Raw genomic sequence first — 18466 nt, 5'->3', positions numbered from 1 at the left:
GGGCACAGTGGCTCACAAATGTAATCCCACCACTTTGGGAGCCTGAGGCGGGGGAAATCGCCTGAGCTTAGGAGTTCGAGACCAGTCTGGCAAACATGATGAAAACCCGTCTCTAGTAAAAAGACAAAAAAATTGGCTGGGTGTGGTGGTGGATAACTGTAATCCCAGCTACTCAGAAGGCTAAGGCAGAAGAATTGCTTGAACCTGGGAGGCGAAGGCTGCAGTGAGCCGAGATCGCGCCACTGCACTCCAGCCTGGGCGACAGAGCGAGACTCTGTCTCAAAAAACAAAATGAAACCCTGAAGCTAGAGCAGAGTCTTGCTTTGTTTGACAAGGAGGAAGTGACGTGGCAAAGGACTGTGCTTCAAATCAGAAAGAGCAGACTGGAAGCCTTGCCCCACCACTGTGGTGCTCTGGGCACGTTATCTGGTCTAGTTTCTTCTCCTACTTGTCTGCAGAGAGCGACGCTAACAGATAGTAAGGCATGGAGCTGAGCAGAATGCTAGCAAATGGCAGGTGCTCCATAAACACTCCTTTCCCTCCTGTTAGCCCTCCTTGGAAGAGCTGCCTGTGCCCCACAGAGCTTCCAAGGTACTGCATGGGAGACATCTGCAGAATCTGGGTAGCCCTAGATGAATGACCATCTTGCACCTCAGCCCCAGCAGGGCAGGATGGCACCGCAAGGCCTAGGCAATGGGAAGTGCTCTTAAAGCTTCACTGCAGGGCTGATGTGCCCTGTTTCTTCATTTCTGTGTAAACTACAGCAGCCTCCCTTCTCAAGACCCCCTTCAATGGGCATGCTTAGTTCAGTCCTACATATGAACACTGGAGCTGCAGAAACCCTATCTGGTGGTCCCCAGGAGCATGGTCTGGCATCCTCTCAGCAGTCTGTTTTGGGGGTCAACAGAATCAGAAATAGTAAAAACAGCAGCAGCACCTTCTCAAAGCTTGGTGCCACCTGGAAGGTCTAAAGGTGATCACATTTAACAGAGGGAGGCCTGAAGGTAGCAGGAGAAAGCTGGGGATCTGGTTAAGATTCTGGCTTCCAGATGTGGGACTTCATAGATGTCTCTTCAGCTCTGCCTGCTGTCGCACATAAAATGAGGATGATGCCATCTGTCCTTCACTCCTTATCTAATTTCTATGAGAGAAAAATGAGGTGACTGATAAGAAAGAACTTTGAGATGTCAAGTTCTTTAATTCAAGGTTGACCTTAATTAAGTCAATTAAGTCAATTCAAGGTTGACCTTCTTCGCTGCAAGGGTCTGGAGATATAAGTTAAATTGGCTGATTACATATGATAATTTACCCACACCCGCAAGAGCCACCTTTTGGCCCAGCTGCTTGTAGGGTACAACTGAAATGGAAGCCCCTGTCAAAGCCTCTTCTCACCCATAAGTGCCAGCCCCACTGGGTGCTCAGGGAAGGCTGGACATCCTGTTTCATTCAACTGCAGCACAGGCTAATAAGGCAGTGCCAACTTGCCTTATCTCCTTACCATAAGCACTCATTCCTTCATTCACTGAACAAATGCTTGCTATTAGGCACAAAAGCAAAAGAGCTCAGAGCTCAGACTGCCTGGTGGACTCTTAAGTCCCCCGTTATTAATTAATTATTATGTGTAACGTGCTCAGAAAAGTGCCTGACACTAAAACACCATGTGCATGTTAGCTGTCACCATGACTACGTGCAATCTAGTCCCTGGAGTGTGGGGGCAGGGATGATGAACCAGAGGAACCACAAACCCCTGCCTTCATAGGGCTTGTATTCAGTGAGGGAGACAGAAAAACAATAGATAAGTCAACATATATAGTACATTAAAAGGTGATAAGTATTCTAGAAAAGAATGAAGTGAGACTGCTGGCAGAGATGATGTCCTAATAAGGCATCACTGAAACGGTGACAGTCGGGAAAAGACACGAGGAAGTAAAGGGGTGAGCCATGCAAGCATCTGGGAGGAACATTCCAGGCAGAGGAACACCTAGATCAGAGGAGCTGAGGAGGGAGTACATTCCAGGAGGAGCAGGGGCTTCTGGGCAGCTTGGCAGAGTGTGTGTATTATGGGTCAGAAGTGATGGGGTCCAGGAGGGCCCCAAAGTCAGAGCTGTGGGGTCTAATTGAAAGGTCTAGCTTTTCCTTGAAGTGACATGAAAGACACTAAAAATTTCTGGGAAGAGCAGCTATAGGACCTGTAGTGCTGGGAACAGACTGCAGGAGCGAAGCAGAAGCAGGGAGACGGGAAGCTGGTGCAACAGCACAGGAGAGAGACAGGACTGAGACTAGACACGGCACCGCTGTTTAACAAACCCCCATGAAACACTCACGTAAGCTGGCTTTGAAGGTTTCCTCATTCGTTCATTTAGTACTTCACAAATGACTAGGAAAATCTCCCAATGGGTGTTGGAAATACAAACATGAAGGAGACACAGTGTGCAGTGTACACGCCCCTCCCTGGGCTCAGAGGTTCAGTGAGCGGTCTAGTAAGAGAGGCCAATACCGAAAAATTATAGAAAAGTACAAAACAAATGCCCAAACAGGATGCACAGGCCACATGGCAAGAAGGAAAAGATTAACTTTAGGGAAGGGGAAAGTGGTGGGAGCAATCAGAGAAGGCTTCCAGGAGACAGGGAAGCCCATCTGGGTTTTGTAGGCTGCATAGAAGTTACTAGCTTACCTCTCACATGGTGCTTTGCAGATAGTTGTTGCTGGGAACAGATTGCAGGAGTTGCTGAACTAAACTGAATGTTTTTTTTGCATCCTGACAGTAGCAGAAGTAGAAAAGGAAACTATTCTAACTCAAAGAGCTCCTATGTAGTCGGAATGAGATATAAACAGTAATTTCCAATCTGGTTAACAAGCCCGCTTAGAACACAAGAACATCTGCATTCCTTCCTAACAAGTATTTCAACCAGGCACCAAATTTCTCTAAACGTGCTTGACTATTCTGAAATTTCCATGCAGCAGCCATAAACCAATGAAAAGTCTAATAACCAACCGATTTATGAGACGGAACAATGTTCTCAACAAATGAAGACAACCAACCCTGAAGAGGAGGAAAGAGCACCACCTTTGCAAAGAAGGCTACTTAGCAGCCTGGGGAAAACTCCATAAAAATACAGAAAGGGCCAGAGATGAGGAGGAGAATGCTCCCTGGGAGAAGTGCTAGGTGGAGAGGCCGGCTTGTTTGCATCCTCTTGGTTGGCTGGGCCAGTGGAAGGGTCACCTGTTCAGAGCAAAGCAGAGGAGCAGTAACAGAAGTGCCAGAGAGGGCTGAGTGGTATGTGAAAGGGGGGCCAGAAACCTGTCATCCGACCCACTGCAGCCAACTCTTTCACAGAGTTACTAAGTCCATGAGAGATTCACTGCAAGTGGATTTTGGTGGTAACCCACATCTGGAACCAAGAACACAGGTTCAAACATAAATGCCTGCAGCCAGGATCTAGAGGAAGAAAAACCACAAATTGATTTAAAAAAAAAGTTGGTAGGACAGGTAGGATCATGAAAATGGTGTTTGGGCCCCGTTCGGCCAGCTATTTGAGGGATAAAGCACACGTTTGTTAACTGTGTTACAGGTGAGAAATCCAGGGCCTGGCACAGGAAGTGTTCCATAAATATTGAGTAACTGACTGGATGAGCACACCTCAGGTGCCAGGCTGAAACTGACCATTCTCAGCCTGTGCTTGCTCTTAAAGTGAACTGTGTCCACTCATGGCCCCAGAGGGTTTTTTCCCAGAAGTGAGTGTGAATCTTGTTTCCACAAGAGAAACAGCGAAAGTGCCTGTGAAACTGTAGGCTCCTTGTAGGCAGCAATCTCCGTGGATGATCTCTACATATGCAAATCAACTGAGCAACAAGCTCACCTTTGAAGAGCCGAAACCAAAACCTACCTGATTGACACACTTCTAGCAGTCTACCCAGCAGAAATAAATACATAGGTCCACACACAAATCGCATGTGAATGTTCACAACAGCACCACATTAGTCAAAATGTAGAACTAACCCCAAAGCCCATTGATTGGTGAATGGATAAACAAATTGTGGTATTAATATATCCATACATGGACTACTACTCAGCCATAAAATCAGTTCTGACACAATTTAACAACATAGGTGAACCCCCAAAACATACTGCTAAGTGAAAGAAGCCAGAAATCTCCAGAAAAGTATAATCAATCTAAAAAGGCAGGAAACAGATCAGTGGTTTCCTAGCGCTGGGGTACGAGCAAGGACTGACTGCTAACAAGGACAAATGTGTTTTTTGGGGTGATGAAAATGCCGCAAAGCCAGAGTGTGGTGGTAGTTGTGTAACACTACCAATTTGCTGAAGAAAAAAAAAAATCACTGAATTGTAACCCTATCCGCAGTGAACACGTCAATGAGCCAGTTTGAAAAACACACCTTGGTTGGTTTCTGGGCTCCTGCAGCAACAAATAGTGAAGGCTTTGAGAGCACCCACAGGGCCAGGCATTGTTCTTAGTGCTAAACATTATCAACTACTCTTTCCTTCACCAGCCTGATGGGTAGGTTGCATTATCCCTATTTCTCAGAAAAGGAAAGAGCACAGAGATGTTGGGTAACCAGCCCAAGGTCAGAAACACAGTGGCGAGCAGAGCCAAGCTGTGAACCCAGGCAGTCAGCCGCTAGGGTTCGGTGCTAAATCATTACCTACCCTGTCTCTTTGGATGCAGGAATGACTGGGTAAAGAAAAGCTATTGATTTCTCAAGAGTAAACATTCCTCAAGCTAGTACCAAACTTCTCTTTTCACTTTCTTCCTCTTTCCTTGCAATCTGTCACCTCCACCATTGCTCCCACTTTTGGACCATCCAGATTCGCAACAGGCATATCCTTGCATCTAGAACACGCTGCAGTGAGCTTATTTTAGGCTCTGATGAACAGACATCCTGGGACCTTCAGCTGATTCCACAGCCATCCTTGGAGTTAACTCTAATTTTTCACCCTCCATCGCTTCAGATTGCTTTTCACATGAATTACACAGCTCTTTACAAATTAACATGACTGAGACCATCCTATATATTTCCAGTGTCTTTACAGAAAATAGAAAATAGGACTCAAGAGTATATGTATGGTTTTTATAAATCAGTCTGAAATTGCCATTCCTTCAAAAAAGCCCTGCTATACTCTCTGACCTGAGGCTAATCCAGACTTTCCCAACATACGCATAACGAAAACCTTAATGAGCCCAGCAGCATTCAGGATAGGGAACAACAGATTACAAAGAACTTCCCCCTGCCGGAGGGAGACAGCATCTCTTTTAGAGAGCTGATTTAAAAGAGCATGCGCTCTGAATCAACATTTTTAGTACAGTAAAGGGAGTGGAGACATTAACAGGAAAGAGCAAGTAGTTTTCCTAGATCCAGGAGTGTTTCTCATCGGGTGCCTGCACCCAGGGAGGGTTGGGTATGAGGTGAGTTTCCTGCTGGCGACTACTCAGCTGTACACTGAAGCCCAGGCTGCCCTCAATTACTGTCACTTGGGACCCTCTGGTGCCCACTGGCTGAGTGTGATGGACAACCTGAAAGTTTTTTGGGGTAAAAGCTTCCGTGTTCTCCTTGCAGATCACATGGATAACTCTGAAGGCAGTTATCAGCCTAATTAGGGCTGCAGTGCTCCTACCATTCAAGGTATAGGAAGTGCCTCCTCGGAGCTTAGACTTTCCTGTTCATACCAGGAACACCTCTCCATCCTCGCTGCTCTTTGACGATATTCGTCTAGTTGCAAAAAATAACGAATATGCCAACCTATAAAATACTGGGGCCTGCATCTAAAAGAAGAAGAAAACCCAATCTGTGAACCAATGGGGTCTTGGCTTCCCATCTTCCTTCTGGCATCAGGGGAACATTCTGGCTTCAACAGAATCTCTGGGATAAACTCAAAACAGGCTCCTTTAATGCTCACTTAGGAGCATTTGGAGAATGTTTAATAAGAAATGCCCAAATACAAGGTTCCCGGAATGATTTTTCTAAGCCCCAATTTGATAGTTCCACTGCTCCTCTGCCGGTGACAAAGCCTTTCTTTAGCTTCCTATTATCCCAGAATCAAACTGGAATTCTTCAGCTAAGCCTCAGCATCTTTTCACATTCTGCAATCTCCTCTAGCCTGGTCTCTTACCTCATCCCTCTCCTTCAGTCAAGTGTCTATAATTCCCCAGGACAACCTTTTTTTTTTCCTCCAGGCCTTTACATCTGGACTTGTCCAGCCTTCCATCTGTGCTACCAGTTTGCCTTCAGGACTCACCTCCTACAAGATGCCTTCAGATACACTCTAGCATTTCTCCCCAGTCCTCCCTCTGCAGGCTGGGCCATGTGATCCCAAAGCATCCCGTTACTTCACTATTACTAAGCTGAACCTACAGCAGTGGCACTGCCTGTGGGCTTGGCTGCCTTCCCCATGAAACTTGTAGCTACTTGAGGGCAGGGATGGGGACTTGGAGATCTCCTCCACCCCAACTGACCACACAGTTCGTGGCATGCTCCAGCTAACAAATATTCAGAGTACAGGAATGAATCAACACCACCAGGCAAACAAAACAAAACAACTCGGGATTTCTGTGAACTGCAGATCTCTGCCGAAAAGCCTACATGGTGGGGGTTAGGGGCTGCAGTTTTATTACTATGCTTAGTAACATGTTTTCCAAATCATAAGGTCCCAGATGAGCTTCCTGGTTCCTGACACACAGGAATAAAAAGCACACTCACTGATCATTCATCCATTCACTGTTTCTGTCACCTGAAAGTTACTGCGCACTGGCCATGTAAATAGCAGGGTACTAGGGATACAGAGGTGAAGCCAGGTAGAGCCTCTGCATTATGGAGCATTTAGCTAGGACTTTTTGGGGAACACGACCTTCCTGTTTGAAAGGAAACACAGCAAGAGTTACAGAGGACCTGATAACATTTAAAGACTGGCTGGGATTCCTGAGCCTCAGGGGAGAAATAAAAGCCTTGAAATAAACCTGATCAAGAGTTATTTATGCCTAGTGGTTGAGTAACTATTTTCCCTAAGAGGAAGTGGAGACAGGCAGAGGGTTTCAACAGCAACTGTTAGGGATCTTAGTATGATCTCAAGACAGCCACCACGATGGCGGCAAGAGCTGTGATGTCTTAAGACCCACAATTGAAGGAGTCCCTGCAGTTCCTCCCTGCAGCAGCAGGAAGGGTGAGCAGCCCTTGAAGATGCAAGAGGATGGGAAGTAAAGCTCTGGACACCTTCCATCTCCTGAGGTCCTGGTAAGTACTGCTGGTGCACACTTGGCCTCACATCAAACCAGTATCGAATTTGATTCCGCAACCTGTGAGCCTGGTAACTGTGAGTCTTGGTTTCCACTAGCTAAATAATGGGGTTATTACTACCACCTCCAGGAATTACTGTGAGAATTAAATGAGATGATATTTTATGATGTGTTTGGCACGCACTGGCACAAAATCTGTATGGATGTGGTTGCTAGAGTTGTGATGATACTGTCATTCCGGTGTCATATAAAGGCTGAATGAGATAAAGATTGAAATGGTTTCTCATGAAACCAAGTAATTATATTACAAAGCAGTATATTACAATACAATATAGCATAATATATAAATAATTAACAGTACCAGTTTGTATTTATTGAGCACTAAGATCTGCTCTAAGCACTTTGTATGTATTAGCTCATTCAATCCTCACATCGGCCCTATGAAGTAGGTCCTATCAGCATCGTCCTTGTTTTACAGATAAGGAAACTAAGGAATAGAGAGGCCAAGTAACATGACAAAGTCATGCAAATAGAAACACATGGTGCCAGGAGTAAAATCCACGTGGCCTGGCTGTAGTGTATGTCCTCTTGCTGCTGACAAATCTCAGTGTATCAGACACACCACACCCTGAAGTACATGACCATGGCTCCCAGCTCCAATGGCAGCACCCAGGACTGTCGGCTGCTCGCCAGAGTTTCAGTCTCCTCAAACCACCAAGTCTTCCTTTGAAGCCCACTTTGGGCCTACTTAGATTTTCAGCACAGCATTTCTATTTTCAGCTTGCACCATCCTCATCCCCTATTGTGTAAAGGTCCCTTGATTGCCTTTAAAAAAAAGCTTTACCCTTTAAGAGCACCTGATTTCTGGAATCTAGTCAAAGAGCTCATATTCTCCTACCCACAGGGGTTCTGAGTCTGTCTATTTCTAGCTGTAAGTTGCTTTTGAAGTCCAAGGAATGAAAACGTTATAAAATGACAGCAACAGTTTCCTGGCCTTTACTTCCAGGAGCACATGCTGCAGTTTCCAGGCCTTGCTGGGGAAGGTGGGACTCTCAGCACCTCCTTAGCTTTGTCCTGCTTTTTATTTGTTTTATATACTTATTACAAGGTTTCATTTGACAAAGGGCCCTGCTTTCAGATGTCTGAAAACCTCTAAAAAGTCCTAACATTTAGAATTGCTGAACATGTATTATTAAAAGAATGGTTAGAAACAGCTGCTTATTCTAGTCTTTCCTGAGGTGAGAAATGAAGATGAGGTAGGAACAGAAAGCTGTCTGTCTCTCCCCCCTCCCAAGTCTTCCTGATGAACCTCAGAACCCACTCAGGGCACAGGTTCTGACAGTCAGGGGCGTCTTCACAGTAACCATCCCATCTCTCCTGTTGTAAGTTTCCATTTCACCTTCCACTGTCATCAGGAACATACCTACTTCAAGGGAATACGGGTTCTCTTGGGTGACCATGACAGTGCTACTATTATCCAGCTTCTAGAGAATCCCAAAACAGGAAAATAGCCACAGAAACGCAGTGAGCGCTTAACTGTTCTTGAGAGCCCAATGGGGTAACAGGAAGCAGTACACAGCAAAGACAGACTGACTTCTGAGGCTTACCTGTTTTTCAATGAAAGCATTGATTCTCTGTAGCATCCCCTCGCATGTAAATTCATATGGCATGTATGGCTCAATCTGTGGAAACAGAACATGATACCATGAAGGAGAAGGACAGAGAGCCTGTACTGCCTACCCAGTCCTCCACCAACTCACTCAATACACAGTGCTAACACCGGGAGGTGGCCTCATGAGGGCTGACTATGGACTTGCAAGTCATGATCTTACTCTGATCCTTAGTAGGTATGGGTCTCTAAGCAAACTACTTGCCATCTCTAAGTCTTGGGTTCCTCACATATAAAAGGGTAGTAAGAAAATCTCCTGTTTGTTAGGCTGTGAAGATTATCTGGGAGAAAAAAGGTGCTTAGTGTAGTGTCTAGCACATAGTGGGCATTCAACAAAAGGTGGCAGTTACCACTTGCTAGCAGTTAAGTTCCATGGGGCAGAGTCCATGCTGTTGGGTCATCTTTGCATTCTAGTGCTGGGCTTAGTGTGGCACATGTAGGAACTTAGTGAACATCAGTTGAATGAATGCCTGGTCACTGCTCTAAAGCACACAACGAGCCGTTTCAGGATCCGTAACAGTGACCAAAGCATTGGTCTGCATTAGTAGGGGAGATTAGCATGTACCCAAAGAATTCAGGATGCAAAAATAAAGAGTGTCACAAGGAGTTCAGCTAGGAGGTCGTGGGAAGCTAAAGGGTCAAAGCAGAATTCTGCTCATTCTGGGCTTTTAAGGCAGGCTGTGAGTCTAGCAAGCCCAAACTGGGGAGGGCCAAGATGCTGAAGACATCCTTGGTGGAGCAAGTAGTGTGCTCTCTAACGCGAAAGGACAGCAGGCAACTGCAGTTCAGTGTTACGGAAGCTGGTGAGGTAAGGTGGAAAATTCACTGAATTTCCAAAAAAGGCTTGAGATTTCTGTATCAAAGAGCCTAGATTTTATTTGAGAGGAGTAGGGAACTCTAGAGGATGCTTCTTCAGGGTAGAGGAGGCAATCTTATGAAGACTGTGACACCTTAGAGAAGGGGAAGAAATGTGGGTTTCATCTCTGTTGTACAGTGTCTGCCTACACTATGAGGCCTGTGTTTTCAGGGGCATTACCAATCTAAAATGGAAATTTCACTTGGGAGAAAATCACCAGCAATATAGTCTTATTATTGCTTCAGATAGCCCAACAGCTCCTCTCAGCAATAGGGTAGACGGCGGCGGGAGGGGGGAGGGGAGGCACCTTCACCAGCTACCTCTTAAGTCTTTGCTTAAGTCTATAGGGTGGAGAACTAGGCAAAACAGAAGCTTGCTGAAAATGGGACAATTAACAGAAATAACACTCCTTAGTGGGCAGCCAAGTAGTTGGTCTTAGGGCATCTTCTCCCCTTTTCTTGTGTGTCAAATTATACATTACATCAAAATCTTCAACCATGATCTTCAGAAATTTTAGTTGTCTTCAAATGCTGAGCAAATGGACAAATGTGGGCCACAGTGGCCTACATCTGTCTGAATAGAGCTAAAAGAGGCTAAGCCGTAAATACTGTAATATTATGGCAGACTATTCTGCAAGAACAGAGAGGTCACTCTATTCCTAGACAGCTCATCTCTGAAGAGCTCAAAATACTCTGAAGAACTGACTTTCACGTTCTCAGTTAGTTCCTTGTCAACTCCAGCTTTTGAACGTACTGTTCCCTCTCTAACCCAGACACAGCCCTTCAACACAAAATGTAAAAAGTTTTTCTTTTATTTTTTGAGACAGAGTCTTGCTCTGTTGCCAGGCTGGAGTGCAGTGGCATGACCTTGGCTCCCTGCAACCTCTGCCTCCTGGGTTCAAGGGATTCTCCTGCCTTACCTCCTTAGTACCTGGGACTAGGGGCGTGCATACTGCCGGCCTAGAGATAAGTTTCCTCTCAAAGTTTCATAGAAGAAATGATCTAAAACAGAAAACACGGCATATCTGGGTTCATTAATCAGTGTTAAAGTAGGATTTGTAGAGTGAAATAAACATCCATTGGTCATCTTTCAGGAGATAAACAGATTTGGTTATGTGTTAGGAAGCATGCCATGTACTCAAGTGTCATTCCAACAACATTTCCAAAGGGAATCCCTTAGAAAATGAAAGAGAATTAATTCAAAGGGTTCAAAGCCAGAAATACAGAAATATGACTCTTCCTCTGTTCTCCTACCAACCAAGCCCAGTTTAACCAAAGGGATGTGGATTCATTCACTGCTTTGGGCCATTCACTATTTTAAAGGATATGAAGCCAAACAATTTTCCTGTAAAGGACAAGCAAAAAGCAAGCATGGGAGGGAAGGAAGGAAGGAGGGAAGAAGGGAGGGGAGGGAGAGAGATCTATATTGCTGGACCCTGTGGGTGAGGGCAGGCAGGGCCTTCTGCATTGGAAAGCTCTCGAGAACTCTGGCAAGCCCTGGAAGTGAAAGCTGTCATGTGGACTAGGGAGGTGGGAGCTTGGGCAGTTTTCTGCATAAAAGTTCTTTAGGAACAAGTGAAGGCCTCTTTGGGGGACAGAGTGAAGGAGAATGCTAAATCACATCCAGTCATTGAGAAACCCAAGCTCGGCCAGCTGTGGAGAAGCAAGGAAGTATTCTTGGGTATCCTACTTTGTTATTTAAAATAATAATAATAATAATAAAGGACTGTTACTCTTATGGCAAGGGCCACAGGACGGATGCCTGCAGATGGCACTGTGAAGTTCCTGCTGACCTTGGAAACTTTCCCTTATCTTCCCCTCCATTTTCTCCTCTTGACCTCCCTTCTTGTGAGATTTCCTATCTCCACCAGTACCCGCTCACCTTTCCAAGTCAGGGGATAACTCCTACAGGCAACTGCTTTCAGAGATCAGCCTCCATGAGAAGCCCTCCATAGTCTGACCTGACAGATGTGGTTTGACATCATTCAGTAAGAAACGGTCTTAGAAGGTACCAGGAGGCCAGGGTTTGACTCATGGCTCCTCCGTTTACTAACTATAGGATTTTGAGTGAAGCAGAATCTGTAATTTCTCTTCATGATTTCAAATGTAAACTAGGTTATCTCATCCCCCTGTTCAAAACTTCCCATCATACTTATAAAATCCTGAACATTTAAAAATAAACTAAAAATACCCCCCCCCCCCCCGCAAAATACCCCAGAAAAAAACCCCTGAACGCTTACCATGGCCTACTGAAAGGACCCACATATTCTGGCTCCCGAGGCCCCTTTTACGGTCTCCATTATTTCCGATGAAAAGTTGGCTTTTTTTAATACCATTATTCCTCTAAATGTAATATATTTTTTTCTGACTGCTTTCAAGGTTTTCTTCCTTATTCTTGCTTTTCAGCAGTTTGATCATAATGTTTCTTGGTGTGTTTTTCTTTTCTGCCTCTACCTCAGCTTTTAAATGACTCTCCTCAAGAGCACACGCATTACCCTAAATGTTATGGATTAAACTGTGCCCCTTCAAGAGATCTGCTGCCCTAACTCCCAGCACCCATGAATGTGATCTTACTTGGAATTAGTGTCTTTGCAGATGTAACCCAGTTAGATGAGGTTACACTGAATTAGGTTGGGCCCTAATCTTGCATAAAAGGAAAAGACAGAGACAAACACAGGGAGAAGACACAAAATAAAGGCGGAGATCAAAGCTTTGAGGCTGCAAGCCAAGGAACGCCTAGGCCTACCACGAGCTGAAAGAGGCAAGGATACCCACCTAGAGACTTCAGGGGCGGGACATGATCCTGCTGACATTTTGACTTCAGACTTCTTGCTTTCAGGACAGAGAGAATACATTTCTGCTGTTTTAAGCCACTGAGTTGTCTGTACTAGTGTGTTACAACAGCCCTAGGAAGCTCACATACTAAGGGACTGGGAGAATCAAGAAAGAAGAACCTTCGCCTCCACAGGCATGACTCCAGTGGTGAAGCTTCAGGCATGTGGCGGATATTTTGAGGCAGCCTAGAGGAACCAGATTCCATTTGGCACTTTTTTTTATCAGCTCGTCTCCTCAGGCTGGGGACTTCTGCCCTAAACTGCTAAGACTGGGATTGGGGTTGTATGTATCATCAATGGGAAGCTGACAGCAAAGCCCCATAACCAGATCACCTTGAAGCAGGCAGAGCACAGATAATGCATCAGAGTGCCCTCACTCCCCTGGAGATGTTTTGAATTAACTGACATCAGCAGCTCCTCAGGCCACAAACTGATTATCCTGTTTTGTTTCCCAAAGGGGTAAGATGGCCTCCACATGGGCGAACTGGCCATTCCTCCCAAGATATATGCCTTTCTAGCCTTTTCCCTTTCAGTCACACTGTGCTTTGAACCCATGCCCTTCTGGGTCCACTTCTCAGTTTTACTTTGCAAATTATCCTCATCTGTAAGACTTAACTAAAAGGCTGCATTCTCCAGAAAGGCTTCCACAACTTCCACTCCTGGAGTGTTTGCATGTTGCTTTGGCACTGAACATATTCAGCCTTGTATTACACTTACTTGCAAACATCTCTTCCTCTCTCCCATCTATCCACTGGGTAAAAAAATCCCTATGTGGACACTGGTAATACAGAAATGAGACAGATGTATTTCCTGACTTCATGTTGCTAATGGTGTAGAAATTTAGACTATCAACAAGAATCAGAATACTTACTATTGACTAAACACTGTGTAGTAGACACTGAATTTAAGCACTTTATATAAATTATCTCATTTACTCCTCACAAGTGACCAATAAAATGGTAATATTAGGCCTACATTATAAATGAAGGGAAGCTGCTAGTAAGTGGTAGAGCTAGAACTGAACCCACACTGTGTGAATCCAGCCTGTCCTCCCACATGCCCACACTGGTTTCTCTTCAAGCATCATAACCAAGTGTAAACAGTTCTCCCATCAAAGTACAGCAGCAGAGTGTAGTTGTGAGAGTCCACGGCAGGCTCAGTTGGGAGAGAGGATAATTGAACTCGTCTTTACTGGATGGTAAACTTCTGACAGGTGGGAAGCCAGCCTCCTCTATGTTTATGGAAGTCAACACCCTGTCCCCCAACCCCAGCCCCATCAGAGAGTACTCTGTGTATGGTAAGTACCTGACAAATGTCTGTCGAATTGATCAAAAGAGTCCAGAAATATAGTTATTTTGACAAAATTCTATAAAATGTTTATTAAAAATTCTATAAAATTATAAAATGTTCAGATTTTCTATAAAAACATTTCCCAGTAATTCCTTGCCCTTCTTGCTCTTTTGTAGAGCAAGCAGAACTATCTTTTCAGATCTTTGTGAGAGCAGCACAATCAGATCCCTGAACCAAGTATGACTCCAGCTCCTGCTCCTGTGACTGGGATCCAGAGTCAGGTTGAAATGGCCTATGGAATCCATGCCCATATCAGGATACCAGCTCTGTTTCCATTTCACAGAACACTCATGAAATCCCCAGGCCAAATCCTATAGCTTGGTTATTTTCTAACTCCAGGGTTAAGCTGACGTGGAAAAGATCTGTTTACTAAAACCAAGGACCTATAATGCTTTATACACATTTCAGGTTACATCAAGAAATGAGGGAAAGTGGAATAAACCAACCTTCTGATTTAAAATTGCTTTCACTGCATCTTCTACTTCCTCCTGATTGTTGAGGTCAACAGTCCACACGTGTGGCCGCCCAATGAAAACTTCAGCGTAAGGATGCTGGGATGTCAGCTGGAAAAGAACAAAACACCTCAGTCTCACAAGCGATTTTGAAAATAACTTTCTGTGCTAGATAGAGTGCTATGCTTTTTATAGTACTGAGTTATACTTACGGAGGTAACAAGAATTCTGTCCTTCCCCTTGATGATCAAAACCATCCATAAGCAGACAAAAATTAAACAGTGATGGCTCTGCATCTTGAATCCCACTTGGAAATAAGATAATGTCATAACCAGGTGACAAGGAAGCTGCTACAGGTGGCACGAACCCTCAACATCACATCAAGAACCCAGCCTTGAAAATCACCTATTAATAGATCAAACCAGTATCTACCTATTAGCCTGGCTAAGACAGACCGGTAACCATAGACAATTCCAAGAAAAATCAAGGCTGTAAAGTCCCAGGAGGCTAAAGTCATGGTGCATACAAAAAGTGATAGAAAGGAAAAAAATAAGACCATCAGAAATACACAGAGTTTTTTAAGTGGTTTCAGGAATAATCATTAGCATGACATTCAGAAAAACAAAGACGTTTTTATCCTAAAGGAGGTTTTATTTTAAAAAGAATGTGTGGTCAAAGAAACCAAGTGCAAACAGTGACAATTCTGAATTCATGAAATGTCCATTATTTCCCCCCGCCAAAGACAGGGTCTTGCTCTGTTGCCCAGGCTGGAATGCTGTGATGCAATCATAGTTCACTGCAGCCTCAAATTCCTGGGCTCAAGAGATCATCTTGCCTCAGCATTCTGAGTAGCCAGGACTACAGATGTACACATCGTCCCTGGCTAATTTTTTTTTTTTTTTTTTTTTTTTTTTTGGTATACACAGGGTCTCTGTATGTCGCCCAGGTGGGTCTCAAACTCCCGGCCTCAAGTGATTCTCCTTTGTCAGCCTCCCAAAGTACCAGGATTACAGGCACAAGCCACTGCACTCAGTTGAGTCCATTCTTTAATACAGCTAAATTTATCCCCTCATTTTGTTTCCACCTCTATCCTCACGTCCCTGTAAGGTCATGTTGTAAAGGGAGCATTCTAGACATGTGTGAGAGCATTTTCAGCTACCATAATAACTAGAGAGTGCTACTCCTAGTCTGTGGGTGGGAAGCAGGGACATAAGCTGCTTCACAATGTGCAAGACAGTCCCGCACAGGAATAACTGTCCACTGCCCATGAAACTTTCAAACACCCTGTGGGGCTTTCATGTGGGCTTATAGAATCCAGCTTTTTATTTATTTATTTTTGAGGACAGACTCTCGCTGTCACCCAGGCTGGAGTGCAGTGGTGTGACTTTGGCTCACTGCAATCTCCTGGGTTCAAGTGATTCTCCTGCCTCAGCATCCTGAGTAGCTGGAACTACAGGTGTACACCACCACGCCTGGATAAGTTTTGTATTTTTAGTACAGATGGGGTTTCACCATGTTGGCCATGTCGGTCTCCAACTCCCTGCCTCAAGTGATCCGTCTGTCTCAGCCTCCCGAAGTGCTGGGATTACAGGCATGAGCCACTGTGCCCAGCCAGAATCTAATTTTTTGACAGTTTAAACATACACTGAATTATCCAGAGACATAATCACTATGTAAACGAAGCAGTATCTGTGCTCTCTTTTATCTGAAATGTCATCAATGAGCTGTCACCATTTCAGAAAGATCAAAGCAGCAAAGTCAATGCCACTGAGGATGTCAGAGCCCCCAGTAAAACACACCTACATTAGTCTAGATTTGGAGGTATTGCATTACTGGCAATTCTGTTCATATGTGGGTATATGTAAACACACTCAGGCTTCGCTCCCCCTTCATAATGTCAATTTTAAGTAAAAAGGCTGAGCATATTCAACAGGATGTTGCACTCCTTTTAAATAAAAACACTCACTGTGAGGAGGAACAAGGCATCAGTGTCTGGTATAACTCTTGGGAATGGGACAGTACTACAGTTCCTGACTCCATAAGACGGAAGTATGTATCACTTTATTAGAAATTATTTTCCTTTTATTTCTCCATCCTATTTGAGTTAGAGAATTATTCCCTTTTGAAATGACACAGGTAGGCAAGGTTATATAATTCACAACTTTCATCTCATATTTATAATCATAGGAAATACTGGGTCTGGCAGTGCTGAGGCCTTTGCTTTGGAAGCCAATCTGATTCTCCTCTTTTCCTCAGACTCCAGTATCCTCAGAGGGCTGGAGGAATTAACGGGCACTCCTCCATCTTTCCCTTAGCCACTCTTCTTTGTATCCTACCACACCAAGAGCATGCATGTGCTCTCCAAGGCAGGAAGCCCGACAAGTCCCTGGGCCCAGCAGTGAGCCTCTGCTGGCTGCAGGTTATCGGGGTCTCTACCCAGCAGCACCCCCTCATCTGCCTCTTCAGTTTCCCACCCTTCTAACAGGTGCCCTTTTCCTTGGCTCAGCTCTATGGTCAGTGAGGGAAGGTACAGACTCTCTGCCGGCCCACAGAGCTCAGGAAACTTCCATTTCTTTTTTCTCAGCACACATTTTGGACTCAGCACTTACCAAGGAAGCCCTAGGCTGTGTCAGGTGTCCGGCTAATCGCTTGCACAAACATGATTTATCAGGTTTATTATGCATCAATGAAGATTCAGAGACTGAGAGGCAATTACACGTCCCCCAAGACCACAGAAGCCGGAAAGAAGAAGAGCCAATTTGAAATCCAAGTCCTTCAACAACTTCTTAGCTTTGGACAAAAAGGAAGGTAATGATTTTAAAGCATGTCTTTGGGTTCTTAAGACAAAGACAAACGAAAGCCCAACGTAAACACCAGCCTTTTGGTCCAGCTTTTACAACCTGCCAAACTAAATTTAGGACTGAATTTAGGCCTGTATTTTCTGATGATGAGCAAAACGTCACATCATTTTCATTGTGTGGCCTGGAGAACAAACTGATTAGTTTTTCTGACAGAATCGGGGTATTTAAAGTTGTCATCAATGTCACTATTCAGTAATTTACATTTCAGCAGTCTCTCTCCTCTTCCGCCTTTTAAGGTCTCTGCTTATTTACAAGGTTGCTCCTGGCACTCTGAAAATACAAAATGCTGAGCTATTATCCTTTTACATTTACTGAAGGTTACTTAACAAGTGAAGCATCTTGTGATTCATTAGTTCCCCTCTGAATGTTATGTTCCTTCTTGTTAATTTATTGAGAACCATCTGATCTAAGCTACTTCATTGTATATCAATCAGTAAATTTACTGGAGTATAGTTTGTAAAAGTAATGAAAATCTTACTAAATATGAGACATTATCTCGGAGAGGCTATTAAATCTCCAAGGAGAACATGAGTTCTCTTTATGGAAAAAAAGGCAAAAAAAAAACAAAAACAAAAAAACCCTGCAGCCAGAGTATTTCTAATGGCTTACAAAATGTGAGAATAATGATCAAGAACCTATTCATATGTTTCCCAACGTAAAGGTAAAAATCCAATTTATATTAAAATATAATCTGAACCAGCCACATTACTTAGGGCATTGTGGAACTTTTCCCCCTCTCAGTAGACATCACGGTTTGAAAAACTGGTCCAATGCAAAAATAAAAACAAAGCTAAACTCATATTTAGATACCTGGACTTTTCTTCTTTTCAAATGAAGGCAAAGAGACATACACGGAGTTGATATAATCAATTTATGTGGATCATTTACTGCTAGATATGCAAGATTAGCTTTGTAATTATGCATACTCTGGTTACAATGTTTCCATTTGTTAAGGAAGAAAAATAATTTCTGGGAATTTTTGACTCTTAGAAATAGACCTGTTGACAGCTCTTTTCCCATTAAAAGCTTCTTTGGTTAGGGGAATCTGGGGGACTTTTGTGAGCTGACAGAGCAGGACAGGGTGACCCACCTGGCCATGAGATCAAGCTCATTGGTCCCTCTTGGAGCTGTCTGATGTTGCCAGAGGGAGCCAGCTGTCAGATGGAACCCGCCCTCTTGCATAAAGCAAACTGCC

The 18466-nt window shown here is 44.2% G+C and overlaps 1 protein-coding gene across 9 annotated transcripts in view; it reads right to left on the bottom strand.

The window, feature by feature from the left end:
* Positions 1 to 18466, bottom strand: part of MGAT5 (alpha-1,6-mannosylglycoprotein 6-beta-N-acetylglucosaminyltransferase) — a 325037-nt gene that overhangs the window by 17414 nt on the left and 289157 nt on the right. For all 9 annotated transcript variants that reach the window (XM_074399900.1, XM_039479867.2, XM_039479866.2 and 6 more), the window contains 2 exons: positions 14405 to 14521; positions 8858 to 8932 (listed from right to left, as the gene is read on the bottom strand). In XM_074399900.1, the coding sequence (XP_074256001.1) occupies positions 8858 to 8932; positions 14405 to 14521 (192 nt within the window). The remainder of the gene's footprint in view (positions 1 to 8857; positions 8933 to 14404; positions 14522 to 18466) is intronic.

This window comes from Saimiri boliviensis, chromosome 5 (assembly GCF_048565385.1).
Source record: "Saimiri boliviensis isolate mSaiBol1 chromosome 5, mSaiBol1.pri, whole genome shotgun sequence".
Lineage (NCBI taxonomy): Eukaryota > Metazoa > Chordata > Mammalia > Primates > Cebidae > Saimiri > Saimiri boliviensis.
Note: the sequence above shows the minus strand (reverse complement) of the source record. Positions and strands in the feature narration are given on the sequence as shown.